The sequence below is a fragment of the Callithrix jacchus genome, chromosome 6 (genome assembly GCF_049354715.1).
Source record: "Callithrix jacchus isolate 240 chromosome 6, calJac240_pri, whole genome shotgun sequence".
Classification (NCBI taxonomy): domain Eukaryota; kingdom Metazoa; phylum Chordata; class Mammalia; order Primates; family Cebidae; genus Callithrix; species Callithrix jacchus.
Genome location: NC_133507.1, coordinates 36,900,149 through 36,927,554, shown reverse-complemented (window position 1 = coordinate 36,927,554; position 27,406 = coordinate 36,900,149). Strand labels below are relative to the sequence as shown.

General features: G+C 38.2%; 1 protein-coding gene across 29 annotated transcripts in view; it reads right to left on the bottom strand.

The window, feature by feature from the left end:
• Positions 1-4,291: 4,291 nt before the first annotated feature.
• The window catches only part of IWS1 (interacts with SUPT6H, CTD assembly factor 1), a 41,083-nt gene continuing 17,968 nt past the window's right edge, over positions 4,292-27,406 (bottom strand). For 6 of the 29 annotated variants that reach the window (XM_035304159.3, XM_017973351.3, XM_017973352.4 and 3 more), the window contains 11 exons: positions 26,723-26,912; positions 26,155-26,212; positions 21,798-21,895; positions 19,633-19,783; positions 18,525-18,607; positions 17,007-17,136; positions 15,417-15,534; positions 13,615-13,726; positions 12,946-13,002; positions 10,655-10,766; positions 4,292-4,654 (listed from right to left, as the gene is read on the bottom strand). In XM_035304159.3, coding sequence (XP_035160050.1) covers positions 4,523-4,654; positions 10,655-10,766; positions 12,946-13,002; positions 13,615-13,726; positions 15,417-15,534; positions 17,007-17,136; positions 18,525-18,607; positions 19,633-19,783; positions 21,798-21,895; positions 26,155-26,212; positions 26,723-26,912 — 1,241 coding nt within the window. In that variant the 3' untranslated portion in view covers positions 4,292-4,522. Of the gene's footprint in view, positions 4,655-9,985; positions 10,146-10,654; positions 10,767-12,945; positions 13,003-13,600; positions 13,727-15,416; positions 15,535-17,006; positions 17,137-18,524; positions 18,608-19,632; positions 19,784-21,797; positions 21,896-26,154; positions 26,213-26,722; positions 26,913-27,406 lie in introns of all 29 variants that reach the window. The other 23 variants (XM_078327037.1, XM_078327039.1, XM_078327043.1 and 20 more) reach the window with 7 other exon arrangements.

Genomic DNA, 27,406 nt, shown 5'->3' with positions numbered 1-27,406 from the left:
AGTTGCATTTGTACATGTTAACAATCAACAATCCTAAAGGAACTTACGAAAACAGTGCAATGTACAATAGCATCAAAAATAATAAAATACTGAGGAATAAACCTAACCAAGGAGGCCAAAGACTTCTACATTGAAAACTACAGGCCGAACATGGTAGCTCACATATGTAATCCTAGCACTTTGGAGGCCAAGGCAGGGGGATTGCTTGAGACCAGGAGTTCAAGAGCAGCCTGGGCAACATAGCAAGACCTCAGCTCTCCAAAAAGAAAAAATTATCCAGGCATGGGGGCACACACCTGTTTTCCTAGCTACTTGGAAAGCTGAGGTGGAAAGATAGCTTGAAGCCAGGAGTTTGAGACAAGCCTGGACAACAAAGTGGGAATCTGAATCAAAAAGAAGAACAAAAAGAAAGAGAAGGAAAAAAAGAACAGGAAAAAAGGAAAAGAAAACTACAAATCATTAAGAAAATTAAAGACACCAGTAAATGAAGACATTCCATGTTCATGGATTCAAAGACTTCATATTGTTAAGTCGATACTATCCAAAATACATCTACAAATTCGACGCAATTCCTATCAAAATACCAATGTTTACTGCAGATACAGAAAAATCCATTTTAAAATTCATATAAAATCTCAAATAGCCAAAACAATCTTGAAAAACAACAAAGTTGGAAGACTCACACTTCCTGATTTCAGAACTTTCTGCAAAGCTACAGTAATCAAAAGCGTCATAGGGGGGACAGACAGTTCTATATAGTGGGGACAGACATACAGACCAATGGAAAAGAACAAAGTGAGAAATCAACTCTTGCATATATGGTCAAATGATTTTTGATGAGTGCCAAGACCATTCAATGAGGAAAATAAGTTTTTTCAGTAAATATTGCGGGGGAAACTTGATATCTATATGCAAATGGATAACGTTGGACCCTTATTTTACAGAATATAAAAAAAAAAACTCAAAATGGATCAAAGACCTAAACATAAGAGCTAAAATTACAAATTTATAGGGCAAAAGCTTCATAATATTGAATTTGACAATAATTTTTTTTGATATGACACCAAAAGCACAGGCAGTAAAAGAAACAAAGAGGGATAATCTGTGCATCAAAGAATATAATCAACGGAGTGAAAATGCAAACTAAAGAAAATATTTGCAAATCATATATCTGATAAAGCATTAACACAAATACACAAAGAACTCTTACAACTCAAACCAAATAACCCAATCTAAAAATGGGCAAAGGACTTGAATAGACATTTCTCCAAGGAAGATATATAAATGGTCAAAACGCACATTAAAAAAAGCTCTACATCACTATAATTAGGGATATGTAAACTAAAATCACAATATACCACCTCACATCACTTAGGATGGCTACCATCAAAAAGTAACAAATGTTAGCAAGCATATGGAGAAACTGGAACTCTTATGTACCATTGGTGGGAATATAAAATCGTGCAGCCCCTATGGAAAGTGTATGTATGGTACTTTCTAAAAAATTAAAAATGGAATTACCATATGATCTAGCAATTCTACTTCTATGTATGTAACCAAAAGAAATGGAAAAAAATGTGTTTTTTTAAGTCTCCAGAAGTGAAGAAAAAAAGGGTCTTGAACAAATACTTGTACACCCATGAGCACAGAAGCATTATTCACAATAGCCAAAGGTGGAGTCAACCCAAGTGTCCACTGACAGATGAATGGACAAACAAAATGAGGCATCTACACACTGGAATATTATTCAACTTTAAAATGCAAGGAAATTTGGACACATGGATGAACGCTGAGGACATTACACCAAGTGAAATAAGACAGTCACAAAAGGACAAATAATGTATGATTCCACTTATATGAGGTACCTAGAACAGACAACTCATAATAGACAGAAAGTAGAAGGATAGTTGCCAAGACCTTGGGGGAAGAAGAAAGGAGAATTCTTTGATGGGTAGTTGAAATTTTGCAGTATGAAAAGATTTCTGAAGATGAACAGTGGCAATGGTTGTACAATGTGAATACTCAATGCCATCAAGCACTAAAACTGCTTAAGATAGTAAATCTAGAAGGAAGAAGGAAAAAAAAAGCCAGGCATGATACTGTGTGCCTATAATCCTAGTCACTAGGGAGGAAGCTGAGGCAGAAGGATCGCTTGAGCCTGGGAGTTCAAGGCTGCAGGGAGCTATGATCATGCCATTGCACTTGAGCCTGGGTGACCCAGCAAGAACCCATTTCTTAAAAAACAAAAAACCCCACAACTCTGTATCATATCCAAGTCGTCAAAGTTAACATCAATTCTGGGACAAAACTAAAGTCCATGTTCTTTGAAGAAATAGGCTTAAGTATTTGCGGCTCAAGGGAAAAAGTTGTCAGCAAGTTACTCACGAGTCTGCAAAAATAGTTGTATGTATATAGAAGATGACAAGAGTCAATCTGACAAAATGTGAACACTTGGTAAATATCAGTGAGGAGGATCCCAGAGTTTATTTACTATTTTTGCAACTACTGTAAGTTGAAAATATTTTCAAAATTTAAAGTTTTTCTCGCCAGCTAGGTTTGAGTTGCTGTAAAACCAATACCAAGGATCATTTATATAGAAACTAATTTTTTTCTTCACAGTACAAGAGAACCTCTTACCATTTTGAATTCCCCAGGTATGGTTTAAAACTTTATAACTTGTCAACATCCTGTTTTACCCTGTGATAGTGAAATTTTCAGGTAATTGGAGCTTACCTCATTAAATGACAAAATCATGTATTAACTTAAAAATCTTTCTTAAATACCTTTTCGTTTTTGTTTCGAATTTGTTTTTAATGATCAGCATCTGTAAGGCTTCACTAGATGCCGGTGCTTTTTCCTTCTCGAGTGTTTTTGAGGGCATTTGTATAACATTGCAGAAAGCTCAGGTTTTTGTCTCCATCTAGTGGTTAGTTATTACCTTCTAATGTCTTTACCTACTTTTCACAAAGCACTGTATCACACTGTGCTTCCGAGTTTGTTGAGAGTAGTTGGAGAGGTTCTTGTGAGCAGTTTTAGTATGTAAACTTCATTATTTTAGCTGTTCAAAGGTCTTTGTAGCCAATAGTTTTGTGTTTCTGAAGATCAAGTTGCCAATCTGTATCAGAGCAGGATTTCAAAAATCAAAATAATCTAGTTGATAAAATGTTCTTGGGCCTTGTCATATTGAACTAGAAGCAATCTCTCATAATTAAGTCTATAGAGACTATTAAAATAATAAGAGTATCACAAAAATAGAGCAACAAGAAACACAGCCATAAGCTGTAATTCTTCCCCTAATTGCCCTACTGCTCTAAGCTTTGGTACGTGATTTTTAGTTACATACATATTTCCTCGAAGACAGTATTTCTTGATCTTTTCTGTTATAACCCCCCACATCCCACAGAAAAATGAAAATTAATGTAAAAGAATTATCCCAAACAAGAGAAACACATTAATAAGCTTTTGTAGGTATTCCACTTCTGCCCCCACTGAGGTACTGCAATTCAGTTCTCATGTGAAATACCCAGAGCTGTCAAGACTCCACAGGCTTAAGGTGTCTGTGCTCCACAGGGCTGCCCCCACTTCAGATGCAAGCCACAAGTGAGGTACCCAGACTACTGTCACTTCTGACCAGCTACAAATTTGGGGTTCCCATAAACCTCTCAGGTTTAAGAACCTGCTAAAATGACTTGCAGAACTCAGGAAAGCACTATGCTTCCCTAGAAAACACTGATTAGTTTTACTATGGAAGATATGAATTAGGAGGACCAGCCGAATGAAGGGATACATAAGGGAAGGTCTGGGAGGGAAGGCAGAGCTTCTGTGCCTGTCCTCATGGAAGGGAGTCCTCTCCCTCCCAGCACACTAATGCCTTCACCAACCAAGAAGCTTCATTGAGCTGTGGGGTCCAGAGCTCATCAGGTCTCATTCGGCAGGCATGGCTGATTAAATCTAACAGGTCACTGATTTATCTTCATCTCCCCGATCCTGCTGGCCCAACCCTCTGAAGTAGGTGTTTCTGGTGACCAGCCTCCATCCTAAAATCCATCTTAAAGTCACCCTGTTAGCATAACAGACACTCTATCACTCAGGAAACCAAATGGTTTCAGCCATTTCTTGTCAGCAACCAGGGGCAAAGACCAAAGTCCTCATTATACCACAGTCAGGCAGGACTGAACTTCTAAGGGTCACAAACCCCTGTAATACCATAAGATTTTTTCCCCAATCAAAGAGAACCAATCTTTGCCCCTATTAAGAATACATCCTCTAAGAAATGAAGAGACAGCCCCCAAAACCAGAATGAAATTTTATTGTGTAAAGTTTATAGAAGTATGACTAGTCTTCCTCTGTACAAAGTACACAACAAACAGTTTTAAATATAACAGAAATGCGAGGCCTATGACAACATCTGATACAGGCTGAACCATTTACAGACACACTAAAAAATGTTTAAAATGTCTTCTTTCTCCAGAGTCCACTGCGCATTTCTTAGAGCAGAGATGGGGACACATTCCAGGCAAAGTCACAATGGCATTTTGTTGCCCTCAATGCTGATTTTCACTGCGTGTGCGGATCTGCTTTTTTTCCTGATATCTGTGAACTTTCTCATCTGTTTATCCAGTCGACTGATTCCCTTCTTGGAGGTCGCCTGAAACTAAGAGTGGGGGAAAAATTAAAGAACAAATTATTGAAATACAGAAGTCTAGTTTTGTCTTTCATCTTCTTATAACTGAAAGTTAGCAATCAGAAGAGCTCCTAGCTGTAGAATAACCAGAATAAGTGCTGATGACCTCAAGAACAACAGAGCAAGTAAACACGGTGTTAGAAACACATATTACACTTTCTCAATGAAGAATAAGTCTGTTTTCTGTGCCTTATTTTTAATTTCGCTGCAGTCCATGGGGGAAAAAAAGGCCAGGCATGATAGTGTGTGCTTACAGTCCCAGACACTAGGGAGGAAGCTGAGGCAGAAGGATCGCTTGAGCCTGGGAGTTCTAGATGTGAGAAAGGGGGGAAAATTGAGACTATGATCCTCACAACTCCGTTATGTACATTACATTTTAACTGCATGCTTTTCCCTTTTGAAGACCAAATGCAGGACTAACCACTTGACATACACTTTCTTTCTTTTCTTTTCTTTTATGAGATGGAGTTTCACTCTTGTTGCCCAGGCTAGAGTGCAATGGCACGATCTCGGCTCACTGCATCATCCACTTCCCGGGTTCAAACAATTCTCCTGCCTCATCCTCCCGAGTAGCTGGGATTACAAGCACGTATCACCACACCCAGCTAATTCTGTATTTTCAGCAGAGACAGGGTTTCTCCATGCTGGTCAGGCTGGTCTCGAACTCCTGACCTCAGGTGATCCGCCCACCTTGGCCTCCCAAAGTGCTGGGATTACAGGTGTAAGCCACCGCACCTGCCTAACATACACTTTCAAATGGTGCTGGCCTAAAAAAGAATGACCTAAAGCAAAGTAAGTCAGCTGAGAAAAAACCTTAAGCATAATAAATGAGGTTAGATGATTAGTGAAGTGAACCCGTAAGTGCAGGAGCTGAGTCTTTTAGGCTTGGGGTGAATCCCTGCTCTGACTGAGTAACTTCCGTGACCCAGGGCAAAGCATGCCCATGCTCGGTACTCCTTCCAGAACTGCCAGAGAAGGAAATGAGATAATGATGTCAGATCCAAGCACGGAGGCTAAGCACATATAGTCAATGCTCAAAATAATAGAAACTATTACTATTTTACTACTTCAAAAGCAACTAGATTTACATTAAGTATACTTGACACAAAAAGAATACTAAGTCTACCCACTTCCCCTTTATATTTAAAGGTTTGGTTTGGGGGCTATTTTATATTTTGAAAAGATTGTCTTACAAAGATGTAGTCTCCAAGAAAGTGCCACCTTTTAGAAATGCTTGAAAGGAGCCAGGCACAGTGGCTCACGCCTGTAATCCCAGCACTTTGGGAAGCCAAGGCGGGCAGATCACGAGGTCAAGAGATTGAGACCATCCTGGCCAACATGGTGAATCCTATCTCTATTAAAAATACAAAAATTAGCCTAGTGTGGTGGCACACTCCTGTGGTCCCAGCTACTCAGGAGGCTGAGGCGGAAGAATCGCTTGAACCCAGGAGGCAGAGGTTGCAGTGAGCTAAGATTTTTGCCACTGCACTCCAGTCTGGCGACAGAGCAAGACTCGATCTCAAAAAAAAAAAAAAAAAAAAAGAAATGCTAGAAAGGTTTGTTGACTGTTGTAAAACAATTCAGATGTAGATATTTAAGAATGGTGAGTGGTCAGTAAGAGATGGGTTTTTCTAATTCTTCTCCCCATATGCTTTACTACTTAATTACCTCTGAAACACAATTCAAAAGAATGCTAAAATCAGGTAGGGCCTGGGAGACACTCTGGGGTCAGTACTAGCATGGTGAGGTTCTTTTGTGTCCTGGAGCCTTCCAAATCTTATCTCACCTCTGGACCCAGCCTCAACCCCAACATGAAGCCAGCTGAGCACCAGGCAAGGAACTCAAAGTCATTCTTGACCAAGAGCCACGTTGACCTAGCTTTCCAGAAATATCTCAATTCAAATATTATTCTGTATCAGTCTCAATACTTGGCACTAATACTCTGAGTGAGCATAACTATCAGATGAGAAAGAGCTATGCCACCAACACACTATCTCCCAAATTTCCTAGACAGTCCCAAATATCTGACTTCCTTTCAGAGGAAGTCCCCTGATCTTAGTGCTTGTACTCAGTCCACATTGGAAGCCTTACCTGCTCAGATCTCTGCGAACCATGCAATTTCCAGCAGCTCCACACACCAACTGGACTTCCCTTCACCTACTCCCAGGACCCTCACTAACTGTCTACGCCCTGATGGATCTGTCTAGCCTTAGCAATCAGGACACACCCAGGCCAGTGGGTTACAAAATATATGACTAGGTAGTTGCAGATGCTTAGTTACTCCAAGCTTGAAAAGACAGACCAGAGTATCTCACACACCGAGTTAAATGATCTCCCTCCTGACTCATCAACAGAACACTATACTTCCTTGGAATTAAGAGAGTGTGCTGCACTGCTTCACCAGAGCAAAATCAAAAGCAGCTTCAATTATGGCACAACTGTGTGAAGACACAACGTGAAATCACTAAAGATTGCTTACTCAAATGGATTTTTACCATGTTAAGTAAAAAACAAACCCAACAAGGTATGAAAGAATACGATCACAATGTCTCTTGGGGGAAAAAACCGCAATATTATCTATGCATACACAAAAAAAACCCCAAGAAGAAATAATCTAAAATGTTAACATTAACATTTTAAAAGATGCTAACATTTACATTTTAAAAAATGCTAACATTTTTTAAAGTTCATGAAAAAATAGGCACTGCTTTTGTCATTTTACTGCTGCTTTAAACGTATTCCACAGAGTAAATGAACGTAAAAAAATACAGCGTAGCACAGGTTACTACATTATTTAGGAGTAAAAAAATCAGAACCCATAAAGGAATGAATAAACAAATTATATTCACAGGCAGGCGTGGTGGCTCCTGCCTGTAATCCCAGCACGCTGGGAGGTCAAGGCCAGAGGATCACTTCTGACCAGTCTGAGCAAGATGGTGAGACCTGGTCTCCACAAAGAAAAAAAGTACAGGTTAGGCATGGTGGCTTATACGCCTGTAATCTCAGCACTTTGGGAGGCTGAGGTGGGTGGATCATGAGGTCAGGAGTTCAAGACCAGCCTGTCCAAAATAGTGAAACCCCATCTCTACTAAAAATACAAAAAATTTAGCCAGGTGTGATGGTGGGCACCTGTAATCCCATTTACTCAGGAGGCTAAGGCAGAGAATTGCGTGAACCCGGGAGGCAGAGGTTGCAGTGAGCCGAGATCGCACCACTGCATTCCAGGCCAGTCAACAGAACAAGACTCAGTCCAAAAAAGAAGAAGAAGAAAGAAAATACATAAATAATGAAAAAAAAAAAAAAAAACAAATTATATTAAGGATAGACCATTATGCAGCCATTAAAAACGATAAAATCTACTAGGTGGTTTAAAGAAAGAAAATAACCATAATTATAATTTGGTCATTTCTAGCGTGCGTGTGCACGCACACACACACACACACACACACACAATTATTATTATTTTCTAGAGACAGGATCTCACTCTGTTGCCCAGGCTGGAGTGCAATGGCATGATTCTAGCTCACTGCAGCCTCAAACTCCTGGGCTCAAGTGACTCTCCCACTTCACCCTACCAAGTAGCTAGGACTTACACCTGCATGCCATCATGCCTGGCTAATATTTTAATATTTTGGCAGAGATGGAGTCTTGCTATGTTGTCCAGGTTGATATAGAAAAAAGACAACAAATATATCAAACTTCTTTTGAATGCTATGACTGTGACTAGTTTTTCTTTGTACCGCAACATTTTCTATAATTATAAAAACTAAGTTCAAGGCATATCTTGAAATACATTTAAAACCTCAAATTGTTAACAGTGGTGACTTAGTGGAAGAGCAGGACTCTGGGTCACTCTATAGTGTTTTATATTTATTTACATAATTTTGAAAACAAAAATGATACAGTATTTCACTGGAAAGCCATTGACTCGCTCCATTTTTCTCCCTGGACATGCCTTTTCTAATACTACTCATTAGTGTCTACAGTGTGGAAGCAAGTCCTGAGTGAATATGCAAGAGACTTTCCTGAACATGGAAACAGTGTCAGATGGTTTATGAATTAATAAGCAGGAATATAACAAAGGATCCTCAGCCCCCAAAGGCACGACTTATTGTTTTGACAGCGCTCTACAGGCAAGACTGAGGCCTTGAGCAAAAACAGCATGTGGAGTGTTCGGAATGCAGGAGAGGAGCCCTCCCTGAGCCTCCCTCTCCTCATGCTATAGCACGGTGGCCACTTTTCCCACCCTGCTATAGGTGTACAGGGAGGTGGGACCAGAACCAGCAACATCAGCACACAGGCACACAGCCCTGAAACACGACCTATGCTTCCAAAGCAGACTGGTCACTAAGAGCTTTTATTACATTTTCTTTGCCAGATTGTAGTTCCCAATTCTCAAAAATAAAAATGTTACAAAAAATATGAAAGAGGGCTAAAAAGAGAGAAGAAACAATGAAAAAGGAAAGAAGGGCAAAAGAGAAATGATACAAGAGACATGGAAAAGTGGTCAGGGACATGGATATGGGTGTGAGCAAGAAAAGAGAGAGAGGAGAAGGAAGTTCTTGGCACAGAGCTAGTCCTTCTTTACCCTTGATTTATTCTCAATACACAAGAAAGTGTGTTTTGTTTTGATAGTCACTTCATAGCAACATGAACTGGCAGGTAGAAGAGTGGTCTGTGGAAACAGCAGCCACAGCAGGGGTCATTGAGAAGCACAAAAGGCAGGCAACACAGACCGTGTATGCTCCACAGCAAAGGTGCCACATTAATCTCAAAGCACAGCCGATCAGTGAGTTGGGCTTATGAATATTCCAAAGTCTTTTTCATTTCTAACCACACCATGAGTATGTGTCAATCAAATTCATCTTCCAAATATTTTGTACAAGGCTTTCGGCAATGAGTCCTCAAATGCGTGTAGCTCAGCCACTGACAAGAGGAAAACTAGCTACCTCCTACCAAGAAGCCACTAACCAGTTATATGCCCGTAACACATAGCACTATGATTCTGGGTCCTAACAAAAACCTTTCTCATAAAAATGGGTACCGGTCAGGAAGACCCAAATGCATATCAGGGAAGTAATTATCTATTAGTCTCCAGGATACTGATCAAGGAAGGGACTTCCACGTCAATTTCTAAATAGTCAAGAGGCCTTGAATATCTCAAGGTGCCTGTTAGGGTCATTATTTCAGAAACTACAAGCAGACCTGGCCTCTTCCGATTAAGAAAGCACACACAGACACTTCTCACTCTGACTGCTGACAGTTCAAGCCCATGCACAGCTCATGCTTCCTTGGGGATACCTCTCGTGTATACACTCTGGTAGGGCCAGGCCTATAGGGGCATCCTGTTGCCTTCGATGCTGAACTTGACAGCACGGTGCACTTTGCTGAGTCGTTTCTGTTCTGCAAATCGCCTCTTATGCTTTTCCAATCGGCTTAGGCCCTTTTTAAGAATACCAGGCTAGAAGGAATAGTTTGATTGGAGAATAAAAAGAAATTACTGAGAAACACTGAAGATCCACTGGGCAGTATTTACAATGATGACAGAAGAAGTGTCTACCGTAATTATTTTCAACAGAATTGCTTAAACTGTTGAAGAGAAAGGGAGAGGTAGGTCTGTTGAAGCACGTAAGTTCTGCTTCTCATGGTCATTAAAAAATTCACTGTAGCAGAATACTCTAAGGTTTCAAGGCTCACTTGAAGCAAAAGGATGAATAAGAAGAAACTTACCTACTGGACAGTGTTGCATCAAGTCTGAAGAAAAGTTCATCAGCAATGAACTTTAATCCTGGGTAATACTTTTCCTTTATCTATTGTTCAATTTGTGGTTTGGCTAGATAAGCGACCAGAAAACGGTCCTCTCTGAGTCAGACAAACCTCAAGAGCTACAAGGGTTATTAACACATGAAGTCAAGAGTAAACTAGTAATCTGCAGGTGAGATCCACCTCACTGACCCTCCACTTGCTTACCCTGGATGACTCCATTTCCACATTCCACTTGGGCCTGACAACGTAGTCCTTGTTTGAGGGCATTGGAACCCTTGCACGGGCACAGAATCCAGGATCTCCAGGTCTAAGAGCCCTGAAAAAGGGAAGAGGAAAAGCATGCTGCTTATGTAGCCAGCTATAGTGGGGAACACAGGCCATTTCAGACTCCTGTTCCAAGGTCCACTCATTCAGCTGCAATATTAAAAACTACTCTGCTCCACACCAAAGGTCACCCCATCCACCCTCCCGCCGCCTCTCAGCTAGCCTGTCATCACACACACACTCCAGTATGCAACCCTCCCTTCTCTTCCAAAGCCAACTTGCTCTGCATTTGCATGAATCCCTTCTCCTCTCCTTGGCTTCAGATATGCTCATGCCCCTCTGCTTTCCAAGGCTAGTCTCACCAGCATGTCTTGGAATCCCCTTTTCTCTTGTCTAGTGGAGTCACTCAAGTTCATTTGTGAGATAAGGAATTGTGAAGAACTGAGTAGTTAAATGATCCCCCAAAACTCTCAGTATGCCCATAAAATAGTTTTTCCATATAAAACTCATACAGTAATTTTTCATGTTTTTGTAAAAATTTTTTGAACATAATTACAGATTCAAATGAAGTTGTAAGAGATCCAGTATCTCTTCCAATAGTAACAACTTGCAAATCTACAGTATAATATCACAACCAGGATACTGATGTTGATACAGTACACTGATCTTATTTACATTTCCCCAGTTTTATTTACACTCATTTATGTGTGTGTATTTAGTTCTATGAAAATCTGTGGGCAACTATACTAGACTAAAATAAGAGATTACTATCCTTCCAAAGTAAAGCCTATCCACAGATGCCTGGGCATTCAAACAATCCAGCCTTTAGGTAACCAGTAAAGAGTGGATCTACGTGTGTCTGTTGAGGATGCAGTGAGAAGGGTAAAAAATTCTCAATTATTTCCAGTCTCTTTTACAGCTTACCCAATTTTTAACATTAAATGTTTATAACCTTCATATATATATAAACAGATTAATTGGACTGCCAAGAAAATTCCCTGTAACTCTTCCTTCCTAAACAAACTTGCTTCTTCTAACTCATCCCCTACTCTCCTCTTGCAATCCAGATGCTGCCTGACTACCTACTCACAAAGCCCTCTGCAGCACCTGCCACTGGCCCACGCTTTTGCCACTGCCACCTCCAGCTCAGTGTCATTCCCCTCCAGGCTCTGCTGCAACACATAGGACCCTAGCCACTCATTCACCTTCACTGGCTACTCTGCCTGGCTACGCCCCCTATCAAAAGTGTTTAGTTCATCTCTTACTCTATACTCTCTTGACTGAACAATCTTTTCTATGGAGAGAACCATCAAATCTAGGTCTCTAGTTCAAACACCTCTTTAAATTCCAAGTTCTAGACTCATAATATTTATAGGACTATCTCATAGGCATCTCACATTTAATACGCTCAAAAGAGAACTTGCCTGTGCTCTCAAATCTACTTCTCCCTCCATTTTGGCAAAAGGTAATAAACACTGTCTCAGCCCTTAGGTTAAAATTCTGGCTGAGGTTTAACTCTAGCCATCTTCTCTCCCACTAAGTCACCAACCTATGACAGCTTTGCATCTGCAATGTCTCACTCCTTTGCTCCCCAACTACCACCTCTGTTTAGCTGTATCACTGCCTCAGTTCCACTGTCCTCCAACCCATCCTACACGATGCTATCGGCGTCAGCATCCTAAATCAAATAAAGCCAAATGGCTTCACATCCAGCCTCAAAAACTTCCTGTGGAATGACAAGCATGTGAAAAGTCCTTATCCTGATTCAAAGCCCTTCACCGGTCTACTATTTCCAACCTTATCTTCTACCACCTCAGGCCCCATACTACTGCCCAACCCCTTCAGTCAGTCTACTTGCCATTCCAGAAACACACCTGGCACGCTTACTCTATGGCTTTACCATATCCCTTTGCCTATCATCCTTGTAAAGACTTAGACTTTTTGAGAGCATATGCTATTTTTAATTTGCTTTTATATTCTCAGGGCACAACAAGGAGTCTAGCGCTAAGCAAGCAGCAACAAAATTTCTATTCAATGAACTGTTTTCACCATTTTCTTTAAATCCCCAGAGTACCCAGTATAATGCTTTGCAGATAGTAACTGTTAAACTGAAAGTCACCTCCTGCAAACGTTAACATAACCTCATTTCATTTACTACTTCTCTCAAAACAAAGCAGCAAACAGAAATTCTCTATACGGTCTAGGAAGAAAAATTAACATTAAAACCTTACTTCTCCTCTCCTGTCAGCACCTTTTCCAGGTCTCTTCTGGGTGTCTGACCACCAGTGCTGGGAAAAAAGTTAAAAAGGAGATACCAAGAGCATTAGAACCTTGTAACCCAGAAAAAAGGCAAACTAAAATATCAAACTTAGACCGTAACTATTAATAGCTCTTTTATGTTGGATCAGGGAAAATAACTCCCAATCCTTAAAAAGTACTACTCATTTTAGTATTCATTTGTATAACAGGTTTCCTTATGGGTGAGCCATAACTGCCACATTTGTAACTAATGACCCTGTCTTCATGGGTGCAACTGTATATCCACTTTATTGATACAAACCAAACCAATAACATTTTTTCTCTTCTAGGAACTTGGAAATGGACCCAGAAAGTTGTCTTCTGCAAGTGGCTGGAACAACACGAGCAACACAAGCAATCAGAAGCATGAGAGGCCTTCTTCCAACAAACTGACCCGAAAAGGTCTGGTTAGGAGGAGAGGACTCTCACTACACACTATCACATTTAAACTAAACTAGAAGGATATTATGAATTATGTAGACATATCAAGCTGAGAGGAAAGGAAATCCTATCATCTTGTAGGTTTCCTAATGATCTTACTTAAAACTGAGTTACTGCAACAATAACATATACTCCACTTACTCATACCTGTTCCCTCATACCTGTTCATTCTTCGTCGCTGAGGCATCTGTTCTAGATCTCTCTGCTCCCTTTCTTCTCTTGTCATTCCTTTGTAGTTTGAGGTAAGACCAAATATAGGCCTAGACCACTCATCTGTATTAAGAAAGAAAAAAAATCAATTACTTCATCCATAAAACTGCATTTCCTCTACCATTTTTTCAAATAATGGCACCCCAGTGTGATGTGATATTCTAGACATTTAGAATATTCTTTCCTTGAAGACTCCATTATTTCAGAATAATTTATAGAATAAACAGAGCATAATGCCACCAGCATCATGACTAACTCGGGTTGATTCAGAAAATTTAATGTAAAAGATCACAGAGATTTAAAGAAAGTAACACGTGACACACTTTGATAGTCAACAATTAGCTGCATTGACATTTCATAAAACACATTTATTTACAATTTTTATTTATTTTAAAAGGTAGACTAATTTCTACATTTACTGTACTGGAAATAAAAAGTCTTGAAATTCTGCTTTCTTACCCTAACCAAAAACAAGCCCCCTTACTACCTTACAAAATCGTCTGTATCTTTAAAAATTACAGTGTAGTAGTGTGGGTGGAGAGTTTGTACTTCATTAAGTCTAATGTAGCTGCTCCAATGACCATGAACGAAAGTACATGTTCAGTCAGTCAAAGTCCAGGAGCCAACTGATGCCTTTGCTCTGAGACACAATGTAGCTTACTGCTACACTTAATACACTATAAAAACAAGCAGTGTTGTACCAAAAAGGAGGAGGCAGGGATTCTCAGGGGGTCTACATATCTTTTAAAATCACCCTACTGATCCTACTTCTGGATTCAGAATCACTGCCATAGTAAGTCATGGATACCAGCGGGGATATTCTGCTTTTTTCAGTCTAGGGCAAAAAAAGAAAGTCACAAACCACTGCATAAAAGCACCAAAAGTTTATCACTTAATAGGCAGTAAACTGCAGATTACTAACAAGATCAAAGACGGCAGTATATCTCTGGTTTACAGAAGAAATTTACATTTCTCTAAAAGCTTCTGAGAAACTTAACAATTCAAAAGAAAAATAATTATTGTATTCAATCATCGTAGTTACTTTTTCAATCTAGCCTTGAAGTTCTAAAACTTCCTTTCAACATGGAGTACAGGAGGAGTTAAGGAATGGTTACAAAAACAAACATGGGTTTCATTCTTAAAATTGAAGAATTTCATAAACAACATGGTGCTTGATTACATAAATTTCGGTTTAGACTTCTCTGGAGTTCTCTGGCATCATTAAATAAGAACACGTAAAAAGGTTTTAGAGACCACTATGCAAGTAACAACAGCAACAGTGACTGTTTCTTGAGTACTTACTACGTGCTAGGCACCGTGCTGCAGACGCAACCTCTCATTTAATCTTTAAAGTCATCCAAAGAAAACACATAATTATCTCAATTTTACAGAGCACAAATCACTAGCTACAGAAATGCAGTAGGGGAGGCGGTGGATTCACGATCTGAACCCAGGTAATATCAATTCCACAGCCTGCAATCTAACCCCTTTCTCCACGCTCTGAACACATGACTAATAAATGCGTACTTTTTACTTGCTATTTTTAATACTGAATAGCATACTTAAATATACTAAGAAGCTTTTAAGTCTAAGAGAAAAGGCTAGTTAACTATAAGCAGTTATTCAAAAATTTCTATTCCACCTTACTGACAGATTTAAAACAAGTATCGGTAAAAATATAGCTTTTATATACACACATCTCTCTCTTATCTATAGACATAAACACAACAAACGAAAAGCAAAATTTACATACTGATTAATTTTCCTGCCATGTCCTTGTTGGATCTTGATTCCTTGGGGTGTTTATAGAGATACATCACCGCTCGTCCAATCCCACTATGCTTCAGGGTCTCCTGGCTCACGCTAGGCAGCTGGGGAACACAAACACATACACACATATTAATCACTCAGAAGCTGGGAGTCTTGCTAATTTATTCCAGAGACCTGGTTCATTCACAATAGAACAAATAAAAAATTCCATTTTCAGGATCTACAGACATAGAACACAAAGATACTTTGTGTCCACATCAAAAGTTCAGAGTTCAGACTGGGTACAGTGGCTGGCGCCTATAATCCTAGCACTTTAGGAGGCCAAGGTGGGTGGATCACCTGGCCAGCGCAGTGAAACCCAGTCTCTACTAAAAATATAAAAATTAGCCAGGTGTGGTGGCGGGTGCTTGTAATCACAGCCACCTGGGAGGCTGAGACAGAAGAATCGCTTGAACCCGAGAGGCAGAGGTTGCAGTGAGTTGAAATCATGCCACTGCACTCCAGCCCAGGCAACAGGATCGAAACTATGCCTCAAAAAAAAAAAAAAAAAAAAAAAACGTTGAGAGTTCATCACCTTCAACAGCTAAGTTGAAGTTAAACCTAACAATATGGACGGGCATGGTGGCTCACACCTGTAATCTCAGCACTTGGGAGGCTGAGGCTGGTGAATCACAACGTCAGAAGTTCAAGACCAGCCTGAAAAAGATGGTGAAACCCTGTCTCTACTAAAAACTACAAAAATTAGCCAGGTGTGGTGGCAGGCATCTGTAACCCAGATACTCAGGAAACTCAGGCAGCAGAATTGCCTGAACCCAGGCAGCAGAGGTTGCAGTAAGCTGAGATCACACCACTGCACTCCAGCCTGGGTGAGAGAGTGAGACTTTGTAAAAAAAAAAAAATAAATAACAATGTGAGAAAGTATAAACTAAGCATACTCAGAGCTTACAGCTTAATACAGGAGCCAGCACAGGCCTCTGAATCCAACAAACCTAAGACTGAACCCAAGTACAGCCACCCTCTAGCTATGTGACCATGACAAGTCATTTAACTTCTCTGAATCTTAATTCCCTCATCTATAAAATGGAACTAATACACCTATCTTCTCAGTTTACTGTGAGGAATAAACGAACCAATACATATATAAAGCACCTGGCACAGTGCTTGGCCTAGGAGGTTCCTTGGGAATTCTTTCAGAAGCTAAATAGCTTGCCCAACGTGTCACAACTACCTAAGGTGGCCCAGCTCAACATTTGAATGCAAGTTCACAACACTCTGAATTTGGCGTTAATTCTACTTCAAATGTCTCCCCAGAATATGCCCACTACTGTACTACTCATCTCAGACACATCACAGCTACTCTAGGATTTCTTCCCTTCAATACTATAGTTCAATCAAGTTTTACACGGTCTTCCCTTTTTCGCTCATTTTATCAGATATGTTCCTTTTTTCCAATCCCTCTTCAGGCAGACAGTAGCAGAGAGAACATATAAAAACACTGTAAACTACAGAAGTTATGACAATATGGATCACATTAGATAATTAATAAAGAACAGTCAGATTCTCTGCCTCTAACCTCTTGGAGGATCTTCAGCAGCTCCTCCCGGATCTTGAGTGCGGGCAAACTCCTATCTGGTAGAGGTGAGAGCCATTCTTTTATAGCAGACATCACACCACTGTCAATGAATGTTTCTTTAAGGTCCTGCCTGCAGTAATAATAATTATTTATTTTTAATTTTGTTAACCTTGGTTCTACTGTATCTTCTGACTTCTCTTACATATTTAGCAATGTTTCCAAGAACTGCTTTTAAAGAGTTACTCATACAAATTTTATATTTACTGATAACCATTCTGGTTTCAAAAGCAGTATGACATTTAGTTCTTATTTTCCAGAAACACATATACTTGACAAAGATGATTTGCTGAAAACAAAACAAACTCAAGTTATAAAAGATAAATTAATGCTGATGTAAACAGTACAGACAGTAACAACAATTTAATCATTTCAACTAAAAAAAAATGTTCAATCTCTCAGAACAGTGATTTTTAAAGGTGAACCCAGAATTGCTATTCTCTGCAGCACACCAATGAGACTAGCACACTCCTGGTAAGACAAAAAAAACCCACCTAAAAAAAATAATACTTAAATTCCATTTTATGTACTAGAATCAGTCATGTTAACAGAAAACATGACATTATATATGTAAAACCTGCCACAGACAGTTTTCCCTGTTAGAATAGAGGGAGCAATTTTCTAGTTACAGATGTTCTAGGCCATACTGGTGATGGCTCACTGATGCACCAACACATTTCCTCAGTCATCAAAAGTAGGCTATGGCTTGGTTCAAAGGGAAAGCAAGGCTGCTCAGAAATATGAGCAAATCAGGGCCTGGCATAGTGGCTCACACCTGTAATCCCATTCCAGCACTTTGGGATGTTGAGAAGGGAAGAGTTCGAGACTAGCTTGGGCAACATAGTGAGATTTCATCTCTAATTAAAAAAAAAAAAAAAGCAAATGAATGAAAAAATTGGAAACAAGAATCTACCAAAAAAGAGTATCATTACTTCAGAAGGATCAATAATTGTGACACATTAGAGTTGTATAAGCCTTGTACAATGCAGCCTTCAGGTAGGGTCTTCCACGATTTACTATTTTCCATCACATGGAGAAAAGAGATGCAATTTTACCAGACCAAAAACTGTCTATAAAGAACAAAATCAGTGGCCAGGTGCAGTGGCTCAGATCTGTAATTCCAGCACTTTTGGAGGCTGAGGTAGGAAGACTACTTAAGCCCAGGAGTTCAAGCCAAGCCTGGGCAACATAGCAAGATCCTGTCTCTACCAGAAAAAAAAATAAAATTAGTAGTTTCCAAGTTTTTCTTTCATTAGTATCAATTTTTTATTTGTTCTGTTTGTACCAGAATTCAAGGTTTAATAAAAAACTTATGAAGAACTATAGGAAATTTTAAACATTATCTTTCTGTGAACTGACAGAAGGCTAACATTATTTAATATTCTTAGATTACCAGTACATCATTTGAATTATCATTCCCTTAAAAGGAAAAAGACATTTTAAAGAAAACAAAATACTTACTTCTTAAGGTGCATAACTACAGTAGGCAATAAAGTTAATTTTTTCAGTGCCGGCTTTTTTTGATTGTTCAACTGTCTGTCTTCCTATTCAGAAAAAAATAGAGATTTTTTTAAAAGCAGTACTCATTATTAATATTGAATTCACTGTAATTCTAAACCTTAAAATAACAGTTTTTCAAAGAAACAATTTTTCCTACAAGAAAGAATAACTTAAGAATGGATCTTTTGCAGAGCATCAAGCTCTGTATCTATGTCAGTCAAACCCACAAAACTATTAGAAATAATTGCCTTTAACAACTACAAATTGAGAGAAACAAATTTAATTTAGAATATCAGCATAATTATCAAGTATTCAGAGTTCATTAAAAGCACAAATTTTAAATGGGAAATTTTGGTTTATTATATTAGCAACAATTCTCCAGGTGTGAGGTTAGATGATACTGGAATATATTATATCAAAGAAGAGTTTCAGTATTTACTTGGGCAGTTTTTTCTATTTTTTTAATTATGAAAAATTTCAAATTCTAATAATATACCTGCTGCATTCATTTCAACAAACACACACAGCTACTATTCTTTTAGCTATTTTCCCTCCATTCTTGAATTGTTTGGAAAGAAATGCTAGACACAGATCATTGAATCCACCGCTGAATTCTCACCAAGTGTTTCCAAAAGATCTGAACTTATTTTTTAAACATACCACTGGGCCAATTTTTATAATTTGAGCAGATTTTTTAAATGCAATGAAAGAAGCTGTGTCTTGGTCAGGAGCAAGAGAATGACACACCTATTTACAAAACCTTTCACATATGAAGAAACTAAACTTTGTGGTGAACTAGCCAAATGAGAACAAAACCATTTCCCATGAAACTAGCAAACCTATTCCCCTAAAATATCTCATTTTACTGAATACTTAACCTTTTCACTTTTTCTAAATACGCGACTAAAAAAGTAAAATATTTCCATGATTAAAATTTACAACAGTAAAAGCTTTATTACAAAAAGCAAAGCATCTTAACTGTAGTTTAAGGGTTATGTGTCAATAAAAAGGGCATCCCATAAACTCAATGGGAGGAAAAAACGGTGAACCCAGAAGCGACCCAACTCACCTCAGCAGCTTCGTTCATCTTGACGATCATGGCACTCACGACGTCATCTGCGTCACTAATAAAGGTGCCGCCATCACGGTTCCGTCTGCGCTTGCCACTCATGCTCTTTTTTCGCTGCAACATCATCTCAAAATCCGACAGAAAGTCCATACTAAAGCAGTAAACAAAAGCAAGTAAAATGCAAGTTGTCTTTTAAATACACATTCACTTTCACCACAATTAAGAACACCAAATTTCTTAATTCTAACTCAATGAAGTGCTACCTTCTTTTAAAAGTGCAAGTACAGTCATGCGCCGCATAACGATGTTTCGGTCAGTGACGAACTGCGAATACGACGGTGGCCATCCAGTAAGCTAAGGTTAACTTTTCATTGAAGAAAAAAAATATTTTTTATAAATTTAGTGTAGCCTAAGTGTACAGTGTTTATAAAGCCTATAGTAGTGCACAGTAATGCCCCAGGCCTTCGCACTCACTCATTAATCAATCAGACCAAATTCCAGTCCTGCTTTCATCCATGGCAAGTACCCTAAACAGGTAGATCATATTTTATCATGTATGCGCGCGCGCGCACGCACACACACACACACACACACACACACACACACATATATTTTTAAAGAGGTGGAGTGTTGCTCTGTCACCCAGGCTGGAGTGCAGCGGTACAATCATAGTTCCCTACAGCCTCAAATTTTGGGGTTCATCCTTCTACCTTAGCCTCCTGAATAGTTGAGACTACAGGCCCATACTACCATGCCTGGCTAATTTTTTAAATGTTTTATAGAAACTGGGCCTCACTATATGCCACCCAGGCTTCTCTTGAACTCCTGGCCTCAAGTGACCCTCCTGTCTCAGCCTCCCAAAATGGTGAGATTACAAGTATGAGCCACCACACTCAGCTACACTGTATTTCAACTGTACCTTTTCTATGTTCAGATACATAAATACCTTTGTGTTGCCACTGCCTACAGCATTTGGTACAGAAACATGCTGCACAGGTTTGTGCCCTAGGAGCAACAGGCTCTACCATACAGCCTAGGTGAGAAGCAGGCGATACCATCTAGGTTTGTATAATACTATGATGTTCATACAACAACAAAATCACCTGATGACATATTTTTCAGAATATAACCCTGTTAAGCGACGCATGACTGTACTTATAACTTGCTATTAAAAGAAAAGTTGATCTTAGACTTTATATTCAATTCCCGTATTACCATGTTATATGTACACATATAAATCACTAACAGCCCTGAACCTTTCATGCACTATATTCGCATTTGCATCTATCAGTTTGAGACAGATAATTTTAAGTTCCAATTCAAGGGACTCACTCAGCTTTAGTGGCACTGCCTTTTTTTGGACTAGGAAGGTGTTCAATTATTTGAATGCTGCTGTCTCATATAGCACAAGTAGAAAAAATAAAAAATAAGCTGGCACTTTTCAGTGATAAGAAGTATAACTCTCAAAACATAATGAGAGATACACATGAAAATCTAAAGGCTTGCTAACAGCCTCAAACCTTTATGGCTTTCATCAGAATCATTACACTTAAAAAAGAGTGAGTTAAGTTATTCTCTGCCACTATCATATCAATTCAATTTCCAAAAGTGCTGCCAAACTCATTCAGCTTAATTACTGGATGCCACCAGGAATTGAAAATGGAACTATTTTTTTAAAAGCATCTTTACAACCAGAAACAGTAACTAACCATTCTATTATTGTATGACATCTTTTAAGATAACATATTTTTCTGAACATAGGTTCCAACTAGCTCAACAAAAATGAGTGAAACATGATCTAGTAATATTTTGTAGTTAAGAGGTTAGACTTATTTCCCCTGCTCTATAAAATCAGCTTTTCTCTCAAAAAGGTATTTTTAAAATTAGGTTATTTTTCATAAGAGTTTACTTGGTGAGCCATAAACTAAGTCTGGTGCCATATAAATATAACTCCACAAAGTAAGACATCTGAGCCCAGGGTAAATAAAAGACAGCAGGTAACTCACTGACAACACTGTAAATGGAAAAGTAAAATGGAGAAAAACAGGACTAGATCATGCCTAAACTTAATCAGGAACCAAAATAAAAAACAAAAGAAAGTTTAATAGTTTCTACCTTGATTTTTTTTAACTTCTCTCAAACAAATTCCTTAAAAACAAACTTACTGTTTTCCTCTCTTTATGTTATCATCAGAATCTGAATCTTCTGCTTCTTTTACCTGTGTTTCACTTTTTTCTTCTTCCAGATCTTCTTGATTAAAACCCTAAATGCAAAATTATATTTTCCACTTTAAATAATACATTCCCAAAGAACAAAAATTCAACAGATAGCAAAAGGCACATAACAAAGGGTCCCTCTCCAGCCATTAGTGTTACCAGATTTCCCGTGTTTTCTTCCAGAAATAGTCTACATCTAAGCACTTCTACACATATATACTTCATACCGTCTCTTATTATACAACCGGAAGCAGAGGATTCAGAGTGGGTACAGGATAATGCTCTGCATGTTCCAAATTTAACGAAAGAATCTAGAGGCCAATCTGTGTCAGTATTAAGTACTGCCATTCTTTTGAAGGCTTTAGACTACTTCAACATATGGCTGTAACCAAAATTTGTTTACTTATTTGCCTAGTGACATTTAGTTTTACGTATTTGAAATTCTACAAAATACTTGGCAAACCATCTTCCATAAAGGTTATACCAATTATCTCTCCAGCAAGTATGAGGACTCCTGTTTCCCTACATTCTCACTACCATAGCAGGTAACAAACGTTGATATCCACTAATCTCCGGACTGAAAAACAAACCTCAGGGTAGCTTTATTTGCATTTTCCTACCATGGCTGTAACGTTCAGCATTTGTTCATGTTTACAAAGCCATTTGTCATTCTTGCTCTGTGAACTCTCAATATCCTCAGAACATTTTTTGCTAGACTGTTTTTTTGCCCATTTTTTGCTAGACTGTTCATGTTTTTCTTACCAGTATGTAAAATCTCTTTGAAAATTAGAGATAGCCCTCTACAAGTCACAGGAAATGTACAAACCCCATATCTGTACAGTTTGGTTTTGTTTATGCTAATATTTGCCAGGAACGATTTTTCATTTTTTTGTAAATGAAATGGCCAGTCTTTTCTTTACAGCGTCTAACTTTTGTGTTATACTTAGAGGCCTTCTCAAGGGTTCACCTAGTACATTTTCTCACTGAACTGAAACTATAACCAAGTTGATGTTAAGTCTCCAAAATACGTAAGTACACCTTATTCTTGCAATATGGTGCTTAACTAAGTACGAGCTCCATGAAGGCGGTGTCTAAACAGTCTCTAAAACATTTGTTGAATGAATTCTTCCTTTATATTTTCCTTAGGTTTACTTTATTTTACTATCGTCCTGAAGGAGATTCTAAATTCATCTCCCTCACCTTCTATTCCATTAGTTAAGAATAAGTATTGATTTCCTTTTTGACCCATGAACCATTTAACAAGGCTTCAAGTTTCTGAGTGGCAAACAGATTGGAAAAACATATATAGACACTTGATATGACAAAGATGGCACTACAGAATCGTAGGAAAGGATGATCTTTTCAATAAATGGTGCTGGGTTGTCTGGATATTGCAAAAAAAAAAAATCTTGACTTTTACCTATGCCACATACGAAACCAATTCTAGGTGAATTATATAATTAAATAATCAAGCTGCTAGAAGGTAACTTGGGAGAGTATTTTCATGATCTTGGAGACAGGCAAAAATCCTAGGCAGAATTCAGTTTTCACCATAAAGAAAAAGATTGGTAAATCTGATCCTATGCTAAAATTAAGCACTTTTGTTCATCAGAAGACTCCATGTTAAAGGAGTATCATTCATGTTAAAGGAATGAATTTAAGGTATTCTAAATAAAAAAATTTTTTTAAAGACTCCATTAAGACAGTGAAAAAGTAACAAAATGAAAAGTATTTCTAACTTTCATAATTGCAAGGGGATTGATTATATCTGGATTATACAGAGACTCTTCCTTGGTATTTTTAGTCTGCTTCTTCTGCCAGTTACATTTCTCTTAGATTATGGATTTGCCCATTTCTTTTTTTGGCTCTATCAATTTTTGTTTTTTATGTTGTGTATGTAGATATTTAAAGCCATATTATTAGGTACAAACAATTTTTTAAATATTTTATCAATATAAAGTGACCTCTTTATCTCAAGTAACTTTCTTTTTTTTTTGGACTTAACGTCTACCTCCCTCTTGTATAATATCGACATCTCACCAGTCTTCGTTTGGTCCATGTTTACATGACGTCCCTTTTCCTACACCTTTATTTTCAGCTTTACCTTGTTTCACACAAATCTCTTGAAATCAGTATATGGCTGTTTTTTAACATCCTGTCTGGCCATCGTTGTCCTTTAACTGGAACGTTTAGTATATTTACACTTAATTTAATTTCTGATGTTATCAAAATTTAAATCTGCTATTTTACCACATACTATTTTCTAACTGTCCCTTGTCCTACAGTTCTTTTTCTCTATTCCTGCTCACTTTCATCTGATTAGCTTTAGTTGTTCCACTTTTCCCCGTTAGTTTAGAAATTACTCATTCCATTTTAGTCTTTTTAGTGGTCACTTTAAAGACTACAACATGCACCCTAACTTATCAGTTTACTAATGTACATTCATATACATTTGCAAAGGCCTGTGAGCACTTCAATTCAATGTATGCTCCCAATTTATTGCTGTCATGCTTTAATTTTATACATATTCCACAGTAACCATTTTGTTTTGCATAGTCAATACTCATTTAGACTTATACACATACTTCTGTTGCTCTTTTCTCACTCCTGCATCTCTAACCTTCCATCTTTCTTTTCAAGATCATTCTTTCTTGAATTTCTTTCCTTCTGTATTTCCTTCAGCTGGTACATTGTTAATTAACTCCCTCCTTATTTCATCTTTATTCCTGGAAAGTATTTTTGCTAAATATAACAAAATTCTAGGTTTGCAGTTAGTACATTGTATTGTTTCTATTGAGAAGTCAGCTGTTGTCTAATTGTTGCTTTTCTGAACTTATTTTTCCCCCTGTGGCTGCTTTTAGACTTACCTATTTTCTTTGGTTTCCTGCAGTTTTATGATGTATTTAGGTGTATATTTCTTTTTGTTTATCTTCCTTGCAATGTGTAGGACTTCTAGAATCTATGGTTTAGGTATTGTTTCTTTTAAAAGTACTGCTTCTGCTATATACATAATTTTCCCTCTCCTTTTATTATTCCAATTTGTTGTGATAACTTTTCATGTATAGTCTATGTCTTTTAGTTTCTTCTATAATAGTGTATCTCAAAGTTTCATTCTAGATCTCTCCTTCTAACCTATCTTCAAGTTCACTAATTCTCTTTTCAAGTGTGTCTAATCTGTTGTTAAACTCATCCGCTACGTTTTCTGGTTCTTTTTTTTCCCCCCATTTTTCTTTTCAAATAGGGCTTCACTATTTTGCCCTGGCTGGTTTCGAACTTCTGGGCTCTAACTACCCTCATGCCTCCGCCTCCCGAGTAACTGGGACCACCAGCTACTTGTATGTACCTGTCCACGAAGATTTTAATTTCAGTTACTATATTTTTATAGTTCTGAAATTTTTACTTAGTTCTTTTCCAAATTTGCCTTCTCCTTTTTATGACATTTTTAATCTTGTCTCTCATCTCCCTGAACATATTTAAGGTGATATCTAAAATTCCTATATCTAGAGCCCTAAGTGTATTTCTATTGTCTGTCATTACCATTGTTTCCTTTCAATGTTATCTTTGTGTATCGTACTGTATATATGAAAAACTTAAATCACTGTAATCTTATTTCTTAGACTGAGGTTCTCTAGTCTGTTAGAAGATTCAAAGATGGCCTAAAATCTGAGAAAAAATTTTTTACCTCTAGTTCCCCTTCAATCCTATGGTGCTGCTCTCAAGTCTCAATCCAGGGTATGATGTTTACAGAGCCCCCTAACCTCAGTAGGCCCCGAACTCCAAATTCTGTCCCCAGGCCTTGAGGCTGTCAAAAATGAGTAGCCCCTTAGCCTGACAGGCAAACATCCCCACAGAAAAAGCACTTCTAAACACTGAGTTACCACTTTAGGTTTCTTTTGGCTTAGTAATTCTTTTGCTACTTTATTCCTAGATAATGAGCAGATTTCTTTATTATTTTGTCTAGCTTTTCTAGTAGTGCTTGACAGAAGGGTTAGTCCAAATCACTCAGAACACCATCATGAAAACAGGAAGTTCCCTAACTCTTTGAATCTTGCCCTTTAGCATTATAAGGTGCCTTTTTTTGTCTCGTGTCCTTTGCCCCTTAATTCAATTTTGCCCATTAGCTTCCTTTTATGCTTTTGTCTAGATCCTTTTATTTTACTTCCTGAATCCCTGTTCTAGATTTTTCTCTGGAATACATTATAGTTGTTTATTTCTACTTATTAGAATCATCTATAATGGCATCACTGCCATAAAAACCAAAAAAAAAGGCACAGTCAAGGAGGAAATATTTCCATCTTATACTTACTGTAAATTCTTCTTCCTCTTCATCACCAGATTCACCAAATATGTCTGCAATAAGATTTCTAGAAAGTAGACAAATACAAAAACATTCATTTGCTTTCTTCTCATTTGCATGAGAATCATTTTTAAGAAATAGGATTTAATTTACGTACAGTAAAATGTGCAGATCTTCAGTCTCCAGTTCAATGAGTTTATACAAATGTATACATTCATGTACCAGCACCCTATACACTCATGTAACTATCTCCCAGAAAGTTCCCTCATGGCCCCTTCTAGTTGGTCCCCTAATATCAACATCCTTGAGACAACTGCCACCTCGACTTCCAACACCACAGATAAATTTTGCCTACAGAACTTCATGTAAATGGAATCCTATGTCCTCTTTGCTTTCTTTCATTTAACATGTTAATTCTGAGGTGAATTCTGATATTCATCCATGTTGTAGTGTGTTCAGGAACTAAAATACTAAATCTCCAAAGTCATGCAATTGGGCAGGACATATATTATTACACAAACCCTTCTCTACTGCCTAAATAAGAACCCCTGAAAACTCATGCCATACTGCCACTTACTCTTCTTCATTGCCTGACTCACTGTCACTCCCAAACAGATCCTTCTCCTCATTTTTCTTATCAGACAATTCTTTCCCCGCTTCCTCCTCACTGTCAGATGCTACGGTCTTCTCTCTTTTGCCTGACTTGTCTGATACAGCATCACTGTCAGAGTCATCTGCATCAGAGACAACACGACTCTTCTTTGCTGCTGATGAAAAAGAAAATCATCATTAATTTTACTTTACCACGGTCATTGCATTACTAAGCATAACAGGTGCTTTAACATGGCAGTATGTGGTCCAAATAAAAAAAAAATCAAAAACCAAAGGGCTTAAATCAAAGGGCTTCCTGTCACATGGTTTAGAATTTGTAAAATAACTAAATGGCTCTTTCAGAATCACCTTACAAATTATGTGTTATTTTGCTTAAGAAAAAGTGGCGAAAAGATGAAGAAAGATATCATCAATATAAAAGTGGGTGTCAACAGCTACCTTTCCTTTGGGGGAATTGAGAAAATTAAAACTAGATTGTGGCCGGGCGTGGTGGCTCATGCCTATAATCCCAGCACTTTGGGAAGCTGAGGTGGGTAGATCACGAGGTCAGTAGTTCAAGACCAGCCTGACCAATATGGTGAAACCACATCTCTACTAAAAATACAAAAAATTAGCTGGGCATGGTGGCGTGCACCTGTAGTCCCAGCTT